The following is a 15680-nucleotide window of genomic DNA, read 5'->3' on the forward strand; positions in this document are numbered from 1 at the left end:
ATCCCATTCAAATTAGTGCCACACAAACTCAAATATCTTGGAGTCAACCTGACTAAAGATGTAAAGGATCTATACAAAGAAATCTATAAAACACTGCTCCAAGAAATAAGAGAAGACACATGTAAATGGAAACACATACCTTTCTCATGGATTGGCAGAATCAACATCATTAAAATGGCAATACTTCCAAAAGCATTGTACAGATTTAACGGGATTCCTCTAAAGATACCCATGATATTCTTCAAAGAAGTGGATCAAACACTTCTGAAATTTATTTGGAACAACAAACACCCTCAAATAGCTAAAGCATTCCTTGGGAAAAGGAATATGGGAGGCATTAATTTCCCCAATTTTAAGCTGTATTACCAAGCAATAGTTATAAAAAAAACAGCATGATATTGGAATAAAGACAGACCCACAGATCAGTGGAATAGGCTTGAGTACTCATAGAATGTTTCTCAGACATATAACCACCTAGTTTTTTATAAAGGAGCAAGAAATTCTAAATGGGGCAAGGAAAACCTCTTAAACAAGTGGTGCTGGCAGAACTGGTTATCCACTTACAAAAAAGCGACTCAGACTCCCAACTAACACCATGTATGAAGGTAAAATCCAAATGGATTAAAGACCTTGATATCAGATCTGAAACTATAAGGTATATAAGAACAACATGTAGGTAAAACACTCTATGGCATTGATACTAAAGGCATCTTTAAGGAGGAAACAGCACTCTCCAAACAAGTGGAAGGAGATAAACAGATGGGACTATATTAAGTTGAGAAGTTTCTGCATCTCAAAGGAAATACAAAAGCCACCCACTGAGTGGGAGAAATTATTCACCCAATACTCATCAGATAAAAGACTAATATCCAAAATATACAAGGTACTGACAGAACTATACAAGAAAAAAACACCTAAACCCATCAAAAAATGGGGAGAAGAAATGAACAGACATTTTGTAAAAGAAAAAATGCAAATGGCCAAAAGGCACATGAAAAGATGCTCAACATCACTAATCATCAGGGAGATGCAAATCAAAACTACTATGAGGTACCACCTCATGCCACTGAGATTGGCACACCTCACAAAGAAAGAAAACAAGCAGTGCTGGTGGAGATGTGGAGAGAAAGGAACTCTTTTTCACTGCTGGTGGGAATGCTGTCTAGTCCAACCTTTATGAAAAGCGATATGGAGATTCCTCCACAAACTGGAAATTGAGCTCCCATATGATTCAGCTATACCACTCCTAGGAATATACCTGAGGAACACAAAAATACAATACAAAAATCTTTTCCTCAACATATATTCATTGCAGTGCTATTTACAATGGCCAGACTCTGGAAACAACCAGGATGCCCTTCAACAGATGAGTGGCTAAAGAAACTGTGGTACATATACACAATGGAATACTATGCAGCCGTCAGGAGAGATGAAGTCATGAAATTTTCCTATACATGGATGTACATGTAATCTATTATGCTGAGTGAAGTAATTCAGAGGGAGAGAGAAAGACGCAGAATGGTTTCACTCATCTATGGATTTTAAGAAAAATGAAAGACATTTTTAACAGTATCTCAGAGACAAGAGAGATGAGGGCTGGTAGAGACAGCTCATAACATAAAGCTCACCACATAGAGTGATGAGAGCAGTTAGAGATAACTACACTGAGAACTACCATAATAATGTGAATCAATGAGGGAAGTAGAAAGCCTGTCTTGTGTACAGGTGTGGGTGGGGTGGGGTGGGGAGGAGGGAGATCTGGGAAATTGGTAGTGGGAATGTTGCACTGGTGAAGGGGGGGGTGTTCTTTTCATGACTGTAATCATACAACTATAATCATATTTGTAATCAAGGTGTTTAAAAAAAGATAATTAAAAAATGAAAATAAAAAGGAAATTACTCTAAGTCAGGAGTGGCGAACCAAATTTTTACCCTCACTCAAAATGTCAAAATGCAATATGTGTTTAATAGATTTATTGTTAAAATTATAAAAAAAAGTAATCATCCATTCCTTCTTTACATCTTTCTGACCTTAAATGTTTACCTAATCATCATATTATATTACAATATTTTAAATATATTTTGTTTGGTAAACTCACTTAATAATTTAGAAAAAATCCATTTATAGGTACATATATGCGATTAAGTGTCTTGTTCCAAAGTGTTCAGTTGAAAAAATTAGGTGTTTTGCAGAGAAAAGAACTATCATTTTAGTGTGGACAACAGTTATTTTATGTTAATGGTTACTAGAAAATTCATAAGAGAAACTTCCTCATGTGAGTTATAAAGGTCAATCCCTTGTGGACTGAAATAAATTTTCAAGTTCAATTTAAAACAAGATTTTTAATTACCAAGATAGACTACCTAGGGATAACTTCAGATTGAAAGGTCAAAATCTCAAGTCAGCTGATTTTTTAATAGAAAATTTAAACCCTCCCTGAAAGAAACTTTGCTGTACCATTTCCCCATAAATGAAATACTAATTATATTGCCACATTAAATTATAATTGAATCTAAATATCTCAACACTGAAAATTCTAGAAACTACATGAAATATTTTGGGTCTAGAATTACAGTTAGATAACCCCACTGAGACACAATTATTTAATAGAAACTTGTTTCAAGTTTATTTACCATTAAAAATAATTTTTTTGAATTAGTTCAAATGAAATCATTATATGTTAAATATTAATTGTTATCTCATTTATTCTGAGCAAAATAAGCAAATAAAAACAAAAATATTACAGAAAGCATCTTATTTCAGGCATGCTTTTCAATCCTATTTTCTCCCTTGATCAAGCATATCTCTTTCTTGTCTTTGTATCTCTACTTGCCGATTTGCAATGGAGAAGCCTATGTTCTCTCTTTCCAAGATATTTATTTCCTCCTGTTCTCTTCTCCCACACCACCCTAAGAAAGTTTCATTCAGTAAAACTAACTTGTTACACTTTAAACAAAAATGTATCTTAATCCACTGGAGTTTCTATAACAGAATATCACAAACTGGGTAAATCCAAACAACATAAATGTATTCTCACATTCCAGATTAGAAATCTGAGATTGAAGTTCCTGTATCATCAGGGTACCTTTCAGAATTCCTATTGTGTCTTCACATGGTAGAAGGGTTATCTCTAGAGTTTCTTAGATTAAAGGCAGGGAATTATATTCAGAAGCTCTACCCTCATGTCTTAAGTAATTCCAAAGGCCCACTGAGAAGTATCAACATCTCAGGCATTAGTACATCAAAATATTCCCTCTAAAAGGAGGATGGGCAGAAGCAGACACTGGTGGAGGCCCTGATGCTGGATGCTTTATGTAGAAAATCCTTTGCTTAACAGTACTCTAAACCATAGTGTCTAAAATAAATTCAAATAAGCATTGACAAAAATTTGTGAAGACAGAAATAATCATACCAAAGCATAAAGTTTTATAAATCATCAGGAATCATGGGATAAATATACATCTACCATTATCCCCAATATACATTAGTAACCATTCTCCTAGTAGACAGTAACTTTTGCCATATCTTAAAATCAACATATCAAAATTAATTTGATCACATTTAGTTAACAATGTACTAAGATAACCAAGAGTTAAAAAAAAAAAACCTCTAATGTAAGGTCAAATATATGTGAAACTTAAAACTTAATAAATTTAATTATTTTAAATGTGTATAAATACCAAAGAAAAATCATTTGATTTATTTCTTAAAAGCTTGGCCCTAAAAATTATTTAGCACTCAATAAACATTACTTGAGTGTCTACTCACTACTAGTTTGAAAGAATTGATAATTTACAGTATTAGCCAACAAAATAGCAAAAAGCTCCTGCTCTCCAAGAGATTATACTGCCTTGGAGAAGGGATTATTTATATTAAATTTAAATCCCCTTATTGTATATTATAGCTACATTGTCCTGCTTTTCACAACAAGTAAAAAAAATATACCTTGACTGACATCACATATTAAATGTCTCTTTATTCCACATTATATAACTATATTACATGTGGCAGTACTTCAATAAATTTAAGACACACATTTAACTTTATTTGTAAAATGAAAAGCAAAAACACAAACATCATATTTGACTTGAAATATAATTTAATTCTGAGTAATATTAAATAAAAATCCACTAAAAATGCCACCATCACAGGATATTCTAAGATTAAATGCTATCCATGCTATAGTATGGAGGCAAAAGGGAGAGAGACACTGTGACATGGAATTATTCTATAATAATAATAATAAACATTATATAGAATCAGATAGATGTAAAGGGGTTCATATAATATTTTATAATTATCAAATATCCTAAGTCAATTAAATCAAACTGTGAAACTAAATTCTCAAATCTCTTCTGAAATGATAGAAATATTCTGAATCCAAAACAATGTAATAAACCAAAGGAAGAATGTGGCAAATATTGGGACTGCAACAGGAAATTCCCCAAGCTAATTTAGCAGGCACAATAAAAGATCCCCAGCTCAAAGCATTGGTAAAAATCAGGATAAGTCTGTGCACAAAGGACAGAGTTCCAGCACAGTATTGTTCCCTTTAGACTAGCAACTCCTCACAAAACCAGGTTTCTTGAGATATTCCTTAAATGCAAAAGTTCTAATTTAAACAGTTTCCTAATTCAAATTCCGGTTTCACTCTGTATCAAAGTTTCCCCTTTTTGCCTATAGGAACTTAAACAACTAGTCAATCACTCTTTTAAACAAAGTTTCTAAAGCTGACACTTGCAGTAGAAAACCAGTAAACTTGCTGCATTACCAACAAGACAGCCCTGATCTAAGACGTCCCAATTTGCAGATGTTGGTAGTCATTTACCGTTCTATATTTAAACATTTCTGGTTCTGTTTCTCCCACAATTAATAATAATCTATTTCTATATGAACAGTAGAAATGAATATTTGCCTAGAGGCTAAAAAGAAAATAATTCAAAAAAAGAAGTACCTTTAATTTGGATCCATGAGGTATTGGTGAAGATTTATTCTGCTTTGGTGGAATGTGTAGCTCCCATTTTCCAAAATCCATTTTCTGATATGGATATGAAAATGGATTCCAATCATCTAAAAAACAGTTAATAGTCACATGATATAGACAAATATTAAAGAATTTAAGCAAGCCAATGCTATTTGTTCTGAACAACAAGGTTTCTAAACTATTAATCTAGATATTCTACTGGACAATTAGAATAACAGATTATTCCTTATATTATTTTGAGAAAAACATTTTAAGGTGATGCTAGGGGTGTGCTTGGTGATTGAACCTATGACTCCTGCATACAGAATATATGCTCCAACCCTAAAACCCATCTTACTAATCAAGTAAATCATACATTTTTTAAGAAATAAAATTTGAAACTTTGCCTTTTTCTATCTAAAATATAATAATAATAATATTTCAACTGAACGTTCAATATTATTTTTATTGATAAGATATTGATAAGATAAAAGTATCTTATCAATACAAATAATATAAATGAGGCTAAAACAAAGTAAAGAAGTGAGAACGCATGTGCCCAAGCAAGGTTTCAATCCAGCACCACCTGATTCCTGAGCATCACATGGTCCTACTCTGGAGGGAATGTAATGGTGGCGCAGGCAATCCCTGGCACCAAGAAATGTTGCATCCTCAAGCCATTCCACTGAACCATTCACCTGTTTGGGCTGAGGATCTCAAATTGGGTACTTAGTCAAGACTCCTGAATACTGTGAAGCCCAGAAATTAATAAAAAATAAATGCACAAACAAATATTAAAATGATAGAGTATTTAAAAATGAAGGGCCGGAGAGATAGCATGGAGGTAAGGCATTTGCCTTTCATGCAGAAGGATGGTGGTTTGAATCCCAGCATCCCATAAGCAGGGGTCTCAAACTCGCAGACCTCCATACAACATTTTGTGGCCCTGCCCTAGAGGAATTTTTTTTGTTTTTATTGGGTTTTTTTGTTTTAGTTGTTTGGGTCACACCCCACAATGTTCAAGGCTTACTACTGACTTTGCACTCAAGAATCACCCTGACTTTGCCACCTGCGACCCCCAGATAAATTGAGTTTGAGACCCCTGCAAGGTGTCCTGTGCCTGCCAGGGGTGACTTCTGAGCGTAGAGCCAGTAATAATCCCTAAATGCTGCCAGGTGTGATCCCCACCCCAAAAAAAAGATACAGTATTAAAAAAAAAAATAAGGGGCTGGAGTGATAGCATAGCAGTAGAGTGTTTGCCTTGCAAGTGGTCAATCTAGGAGGGACCTTGGTTTGAGCCCCAAGAATCATATATGGTCCCCTGAGCCAGGAACGACTTCTGAGTGTATAGCCAAGAGTAACCCCAGAGCATCACAAGGTGTGACCCAAAAAGAATAAAAAAAAAAATAGCAAATAGGAATGCAATAGGAATGCAGTCCAATTGAATGATACCTAAGGGAGAAAAAAAAAAGACGTAACTTAATTAAAATTGCATTACATTTCAGAAGAAAGAGAATGACTTAAAAATCTAAATAAATAATACGTCAAAAAAGTGTAAATAAGGAATGGAGAGATAGTATAGTGGCTAAGTCAATGCTTTGCACACAGCCAACCTAGTCAATCTGTAGCACTATATATGGTGCCCAAAACACAACCAAGTATGATCACTGAACATAGAAGCAAGAGTAATCCTTAATCAGAGCCAGGTATGCATCAAAAACAAAACATACCCTCCAAAAGGAAATATAAACCATAGATAGAAACAAAAGTAGAACAGATCCTACAGAACAACTAAAATGAACAGCAAATCCCATATACATGTAAAAACAAATATATAATTAAAATAATATTAAAATTTAGCAAGTAAAGGGCATGGTTTTTAATGTCTACTGCTAGGCAACTGTTTATGATTATGAAAAAATGAAAGAAGCTATGTGCTAATATGCACAAGAAAAACATTAGGTAAAAGAGAAAGCCTAATTGCAATTGGTAAAATTGTCTAATGTTTACAAGATAATAGAGAAAATGTATTTAAAAACTTGAGTTCTAAAGTGTTTTTAAAATACGACCCAAAATCCCCCCAAAGCCTGATAAATAGACTTCAAGTATTACAAATTTATATTCATATATTTATAGATGCTATACAGAGAAAATGACAAGACAGGCTACCTACTTAATGAATGCATTTTTAATGGATATTTATAAAATAGAAAGAAACTAAAATATCTAAAAATAATTGAATGTCAAAGAAAAGGGAAATAAATCAACATAAGAATGGACAAATATATTCAAGAAGAAAACATAAATGGCCAATAGAGAAATATAATTGTTACTCTTTAATCCTAATTAAAGCAATTAATTTAATTCCTAATTAAACAAAATGTAATGAGACATACCTATATTAGAACAAAAAATTCAAAGTTTGAAAGTATCAAGTCAGAGAGATTAGACATTAATTAGCAAGTATAATTTGGTGCTATCTATAATAACTAATGTTATAATATGCAACTTTATGCATTGGCCAAAATATTCTACTCCTGGGGCCGGAGAGATAGCATGGAGGTAAGGCGTTTGCCTTTCATACAGAAAGTCATTGGTTTGAATCCCAGCATCCCATATGGTCCCCCAAGCCTGCTAGGAGTGATTTCTGCACGTGGAGCCAGGAGTAACCCCTGAGTGCTGCCAGGTGTGACACACACACACACACACACACACACACACACACACACACACACACACACAAAATATTCTACTCCTAGGGAAGATTGTTGGAATGTAAAATCTTAAGTAAATCTCTGCTTTTGTGGACAAAAAACAAAAATATAAATATAAATGTTCATTGAAATGTATTTTAGACAAGAAAAAAAACAGAAAAGAAAGCAAAATTTATATCACAAAATGTATAAGTACACTATGGTATTTTTAAGTGGCAGGGTTTTATATTAGTGTATAAACTGAATACAGTAAGTAAAATATATCAATATCCACAAATAGTATTATCTTGAAATTTAATTTCAAAGGGTAGAAAAATGCTATCAAACATATATCAAGTTCAAGACACAATCAAAACATTATTATGTAACACTAAAAGTGATGTATGCATCTGTAAAAACATCAACGAGAAACAGGGGCGTTAAATATCAAAGTCTTTGATGATTTCTACTAGACTGAACAAAAGAGAGCTCAGAAATTTTCAGTAATACCTGTAAAGATGTATCTCTCAAAGTATGGAATATAGGCACCAGAGAGATAATACATTGAAAAAGATTATTGTTTTGCACATGGTTGACCTGGGTTTGAATTTCAGGCTTCCCAATTGCTCCTCTGAGCACTGTCAAGAGTCATTCCTGAGTGCAGAGCCAGTACTATCCCCTGAGTATCCCCAAGTAACACCCACTCCCCACCCCAACCCCAAAAAAAGCTCTTTCAAAGCATGGCTTATATAATTGACACTTGTTATATTTTGCCCTAGTAGTTTAAGAAATCCTACAACAATGTAGTGTCACGATGTAGATTATTAAGGGAAGAGACCATTAAATATTGGGTTTTTTGGTTTGGGGGTCACACTGGCAGTACTCAGGGATTACTCCAGGCTCTATGCTCAGAAATCATTCCAGGAAGGCTCGGGGGACCATTTGGAATACCAGGATTCAAACCACCGACCTTCTGCATGCAAGGCAAACACCTTACCTCCATCTGTCTCTCTGGCCCCTCACTAAAGTATTAAAAAGTTGGTTTTATGACAACTTTTCTCCCCTTACACACCAATTTGTTCACCATTTTACCTAGAACTATCTTTGCTCTAAGCTAGTCTGATTTGGAAGGGAGAAGGTGAATAAGAAACAATAATAAAGTACATTTAAACCACATTTAAATAAGACTTTATTAAATAAGGGCTGGAGAGATAGTCCAGGGTTAAAGGACTTGTCCTACATAGATTTAGTCCCCACAAGCGTGTATTTCTCCAAACATTGACAGCAGGGAGCAGCAGTGAAAGACACAAGAACTACTGAGTGTGACCATAGGGGTCCTTGACTATCATTGAGGTAGGCTGGCTGATCCCAACAGTGGTCTGAATAGAATGACATCTGTGCATTTTAGCATTGTCTTAGTATCCTGATCTATAAGCTGAGAATCACAAGGCAAAGCTTTAGTGACAGAAAAGTCTATTATAATGTCGCACCACCCTGTTCCATTTGCAGCATGGGCAATAGCCAAAAGACCTGCTCCAAATATTGCTTAACTAGTTTCTCCCTAAAGTTGTTCTCCCAAAAACAAAAATAAGAACACTAACATGTTTCCCAATCATGTGCAGATAGTTCTGTTTATGAAATAATAAACATTGATATTTTAAGAATGCTTTCATTCTTAAGTCTGCAACTTCTGCAGACACATGCCTGTATGATACATATACATTGAAATTTTAACTATACTCTTCAGGTTGTCATATTATTTCAACTTTCAAGAAATTCTTAAAAGTTTTTTACTTAACAGAATATAGGTTCCCCAGCATTGCCAGAAATTACCCCATACCTCTTATTGAGAGTATCCCCTGAGCACTAACAATTGTCACAAAACAGACAAACCAAAAAATGTATGTGTTTTAGGACTGATTTTTATGAAATTGACATTAAACTCTTTGTTGCACCCTTTGGTAGGTCCAAAAGCCAAGATCGTGATTTATAGTTGACTGGCTGCTAGAACTACGACCAGACGGTATACATCTTGGGACCAAAAAAAAAAAAAAAAAAAAAAAGCCCTAGTTTAGGGTTTGAACTATGACCTGCACAATAATCAGGATCCCCAGTCCCAAAGGTCCGGCAGAGAAAATTGTAACGGAACGGGACTTTTGGAAGCACAAAGAAAGACGCTATCCTAGGTGCCACCCTAGGATCAGTGCAAAGACCAAGATCACCAACCACAGAAGATGGATTAAAATGACACGGAGGTAACAGAACCTCTAGAACCACAAAGACTGACTTCATCATAAGTCCCACCTCAGGATCTGTGCAGATACTGAGACCTCTAAACACAGAACAGAAGTCTTCCACACACCAAAAAAAAAAAACAAACAAACAACAAAAAAAAAAAAAAACACCACCGGGAGAGTAAAGGTTCCTGAGCAAAGTCTAGTGTTGAACCCATGACAGTATGCTCCAAGGACGGAGAAACCCCATATCTCTTAGGCCAAGTGAATTCCTTTTCGAATGACCCCAATATTTACTGTGCCTGGGCAGGAGGGAAAAAATAAAAATACAAAAAGCACAAAACCTTGGTTATTATCTATATATTTTTTACCTCCATTTATTATTGTTATTATAATTTTTATTCACCTATCTATTTTGGTCGATTTCTCTGTTTGGGAGTGATTATTGAAATTGTCCCCAATCATACTTATATTTTCTCTTCCTTTCTTTTCTTTCGTTATGTGCTATGAGGGAAGAGGAAATGGGAGGTAGGACAGAAACGGAGGTGTAGGGAGGACAATTTGGTGATGGGAATCCCCCCTGATTTTATGTAAATATGTACCTAAAATATTATTGTCAACACTATGTAAACCACTATGATCAAAATAAAAATTAAAAAAAAAAAAAAAAAAAAAAAAAACTAGGTAGCATCTTGCTTTGTATATCCAGATCTGATCTCAGGAACCAATACTGGAAATCAAGGGTTAAATATAAGTAAAAAAAAAAAAAAAAAAAAAGGCTATCAAATGATTGGAGCCAGAGCAGTGGTGCAAGCGGTACACTGTTTGCCTTGCACTCGCTAACTTAGGATGGACCACGATTCAATCCCTGGGTGTCTCACATGGTCCCCCCAAGCCAGAAGCGGTATCTAAGCACATAGCCAGAAGTAACTCGTGAGCATCACTGGCTATGGCCCACAATAACAAAAACAAACAAAAAAATAAAAAATATTAAATAAAAGGGATTGAGGGGGTTAAATTAAATTTATTTAGTAAAAGCAAAGCACATAATAAATTTGAAAAAATTTAGGAATTGTTATGCCTTGTAAAGTCAGAAATTGTATGCATTATCACAGCTAAAAATTAAGGAGCAATAATAGTAATAAAATAAAATCATATTTAAGTCACATCAAAATAGGGATTACTACTTGAACTTGAATACTCAAACTTTACATTTTAATCCTGGATGATTTATCCTAAATGAGAATTAAATATAATTTACATTCTTAAATAAGCCTCAAGATAGAATCAGCAATATTGCCCAAACTTTGACAACTATTGTTTACTAAAGAACAAAACTACACAATGATAAGCTTTCTATACTTCAGTAGTTCTCAGATATTAGTTCACAACAAAATCGCTAGAGTTCGATAAACCAAATTGGTGTGCTTTACCCTGGGAATTTTTGACTTAGTAGGTCTTTCATGTGGCTATGAATCCCCATTTCTCATAATTTTTCACTGAGGGTAAAGACATACAGATCATTTTGAAATAAAAAACACCTTATATAAAAGGGTATATTCAGATTTTTATATTCAGTATTTCCTTGTAATTGACTTTTTTAGATTAATTAAGATATATAGCATCAAATAAAAAAATAACATATACTAAAGTGCCCCTCTTAACAAAGTATGCTCATAATTCAAGCTCAGGTAAAATTTTATAAACATATTCTACCAGTATAAATAATTTTAGGCAACCAATTTTAAGATATTGGAATTTGATCGAGTTTAAATAACGGCACATATTTAAACAAACATTTTAATAGATAGTTCATTAAAACCTATCATCACATTTGATAGGCTAAGATTCATCATAATATTGGATAATGCAAAAGATTCTATTTGTTCACAGACTGAAAACCAGCAGACACAATTTAAATCGAGATAAGAAAAAGAAACGAATTGTGATGCAGTTTAATATGAACTGCAAACACTTTCGGCACAGGCGATCAAACATTAACTAAGGTCACTGTATCAGGAGCACAAACTCTATATTTATCTCAAGCCCAACAACCTTTCTTTTTCTAATGTAATAATCCTCATATAAAAGTCTTAAATGTCAGCCTACTTCAAATATTCTCAAACCCTTTAACTCAGAAAAGTTCTTAGCCACTTCAGTAGAGTTTCTGAGTTTAATAAAAAATTTTCCTTATGCATGCAAATGATACCATCTTCAATTCAATGCAGACATCTCTGCTGAGAAATATGGTCTGACCACACTGCCAACCTATGCAACACACTGTAATGGCTAAGCAGGATATTAAAATATCTCTGAATACAACAGCTAGGGTGAACACCGATATATATACTGATATATACATTATATTATACACTGTATACTGTATACTAACCTGCATTCTTGTCTATACTGATTGATGTAGCAGTTTCACATCAGGAGGCATTTCTCACTTGGTAATCACTAATAACTAAGAGTTGTGAAATATTTAATATATCCCTCTCCAAAGAAAGTAAACACCTTCCTTAAGATATAATGTAGTTTCAAAGATCCATACACTGCATAATTTACAAATAATAATAATGCTTGCCAAAACAGAAATTTAGGAACTTGTCTCTTATCAGAGAAACTTCTACCTTGTTTCCAAAAACACATAATAAAAAACTAGATGTCTGTATGTCATTGTTCTTGTACATATATTGGAAATCGAGCTCCCATACGACCCAGCTATACCACTCCTAGGAATATACCCTAGGAACACAAAAATACAATACAAAAATCCCTTCCTTACACCTATATTCATTGCAGCACTATTTACCATAGCAAGACTTTGGAAACAGCCAAGATACCCTTCAACAGATGAATGGCTAAAGAAACTGTGGTACATATACACAATGGAATATTATGCAGCCATTAGGAGAGATGAAGTCATGAAATTTTCCTATACATGGGTGTACATGGAATCTATTATGCTGAGTGAAATAAGTCAGAGAGAGAGAGAGAAAGACGTAGAATGGTCTCACTCATCTATGGGTTTTAAGAAAAATGGAAGACATTCTTGCAATAATAACTTTCAGACACAAAAGAGAAAAGAGCTGTAAGTTACAGCTCACCTCATGAAGCTCACCACAAAAAGGGATGAGTTTAGTTAGAGAAATAACTACATTTTGAACTATCCTAATAATGAGAATGTACAAAGGAAATAAAAAGCCTGTCTAGAGTACAGGCGGGAGTTGGGTGGGGAGGAGGGAGATTTGGGACATTGGTGATGGGAATGTTGCACTGGTGATGGATGGTGTTCTTTACATGACTGAAACCCAAATACAATCATGTATGTAATAAAGTTGTTTAAATAAAAAAAATTAAAAAATAAAGAAATATCATACAACTTCTGAAGATGGTAAGAGTAGTCTTTTATCTACTTTTTCCCCCTACCAAACAATTCTCTTTTCAGGTAGATAGCTTAAAATCATGTTTCTACAACTATAGCTAGCTACTAGTACTGTGAAAATTATCGTATTACTCTGCCCAGCATTGGGGATTGGAGGGAAATACAATATAGAAATTACTATATCTCTATTATACTTTAGGTAATGTGGATATAATACAGTTAATTTAAGTTTAAGGTATTTATGCACAGTTTCTGTACCCCATTATTACCAGAGCACTCACAACCCTCCATCCTTTCCTTTATGTCACATTTTTTTGTCTGATAGTCAATTCCCCTTTCCCCAGACAACTTATTAGTCAGTTTTGTAATGTAAGGACAATGTTATTACCATTTACTATTCATTTGTTTTATCTCTATATTTCACATATCAGAGAAATCATCCAATATTTGTCCATATCCTTCTTGACTTATTTTTCTTAATCTGAATTCCTTCAATCCCATCCACATATAACAAACTGCCTGATTTCATCTCTTTAAATAGATATAATATCTCAAAATAATATTTCTTCAGTGTCTCTATAACAATAATCTTTATACATCACACTTGGTGAAATTTGGAAGATAGAATCCAAATAATTTTCAGTTTTGTATAAATTAAATGCCAATGATGCATGGGAAGAATTGAATCTCATTATCCTAGTTTATGAGTTTGAGGCGTGGTAATTTCATTTCTTTACTAAACAGAACTTCTGATTACTTTCTTGAATCCTATTGTTATTTGAGAGGGGAAAAAAGTAGAGTAGTATCTAATAAAAGAGAATGAATGGAAAGATTTTGGAATGATAGTTGAAGGCAAAGAATTTATTTTGGAGTTAAAAAATGTTATAAAAATAATTGTAATAATAGTTAGCAACTACATCAATATACAAAAAGCCATGCAATGACACATTTTAAATAGTTAAGTCATAGGTAGGTGAAATACATTTCAATATTGATACTAAAAATTAATTTTAAAATTTTCACATAGTCTTTGTTTATTTATCTTCTTTCACATCAAAATGAACTTATAACAGAGATACAAAGCAAAGGACCACATACAGAGACGCATATAAAAATGTAATGCTCAAATGAGAGCTTGGTCAATAAACAGAAGAAAAAGTCAAGTTGTATAGTTGAAAACACCTTTGAAGAATAAAAATTTAAATGTTCCATGGATTAAAGTAGATACAACTCTCTAATCATATTAGTAATTGTGAAAAATAATAAACATATCAAAGGACTTTAATAAGAAAGTTGCATCTTCCTCTGCAGCACATATCCAAAGTAGTAAGCAATGCTTTCATGAGAGATTATCAACATCATCATATCAAGTTGCTAATTATAATGTTAGAATCATCAGAAACTCAGCAAGGGTCCAATGAGAAAAAAAATGAAATTGATACAAGTATATTCCCTTAAGGGAAAAAATGTAAGCTCTGGTAACCAGAGGTTAGGTCAAAACTATTATTACAAGAATGCAAAGTTTATCATAACAATAACAAATAAAAACCATTATAGGTCTGGCCTCTAAACCCAGGCACATGACGCTATGATCTGCCTCCTTAGAACTGAAACCAAATTTTAACAGCCAAATTTTAAAAGGTGCCCATTATAATGGCTGGCTGGGTGGGGGGATAGTTTGGTATGGACTCTGAAACATTGGTGGAGAGAGGTTAACATTGGTAGTAGGATTGGTGCTTCAAATGTATTATGCCTCCAACTTAACGATAAATAATTGTGTACATCAGAATGCTTTAAGTTTAAAAAATTAAAAACCTTTACAATAGTAAAGTTTAGAATGATATGATGACATTGATTTCACCAACAGTAATATATGGCTTGTCTTCCATGCTGGACACTCAATATCTAACTCAATTATTTCACAAACCTAATAAAACAGAACAAATTCCATTTGGAAATAAAGAAGCAGGCTTATAGAAATAGAGCAATAAATGCAAAGTGCCACAGCTATTAAGTGACAGGGCTGAGCCATGATATGAATTCACGAGAATCTGATTTTGCCTGTCTCATCCTCTAGGACATAAACCATCTAGACTTGAACATAATTCAGCATCTATGCGCATTTAAAATTTTAAAATCAAAATGCTTAACAGCTATTGGGCTCTAAACTAGATTTTATGTTTTCACTACCAATTGTGGTATTCCAGAACTTTATGGTTTAACAAATGAAGCTTACATGTAGATTTCATAAATTAAAAAAGCTGCAAACTCATGTTTGTATGATCTACACATATTTAGCAAATCTATGGCTCATAGTTAGGGAAAGAAGGACAGAGTCTGTCAAGCCTAGAGTACAATGACTGCACTGCCAGACAAGCCACCATTCTCAGCTCAGCACAGG

General features: G+C 33.8%; 1 protein-coding gene across 1 annotated transcript in view; it reads right to left on the minus strand.

The window, feature by feature from the left end:
- GBE1 (1,4-alpha-glucan branching enzyme 1) overlaps positions 1–15680 on the minus strand; it is a 320203-nt gene that overhangs the window by 208956 nt on the left and 95567 nt on the right. Inside the window, exon 3 of the mRNA XM_049785497.1 lies at positions 4956–5071. Coding sequence (XP_049641454.1) covers positions 4956–5071 — 116 coding nt within the window. The remainder of the gene's footprint in view (positions 1–4955; positions 5072–15680) is intronic.

Source organism: Suncus etruscus, chromosome 13 (genome assembly GCF_024139225.1).
Source record: "Suncus etruscus isolate mSunEtr1 chromosome 13, mSunEtr1.pri.cur, whole genome shotgun sequence".
Lineage (NCBI taxonomy): Eukaryota > Metazoa > Chordata > Mammalia > Eulipotyphla > Soricidae > Suncus > Suncus etruscus.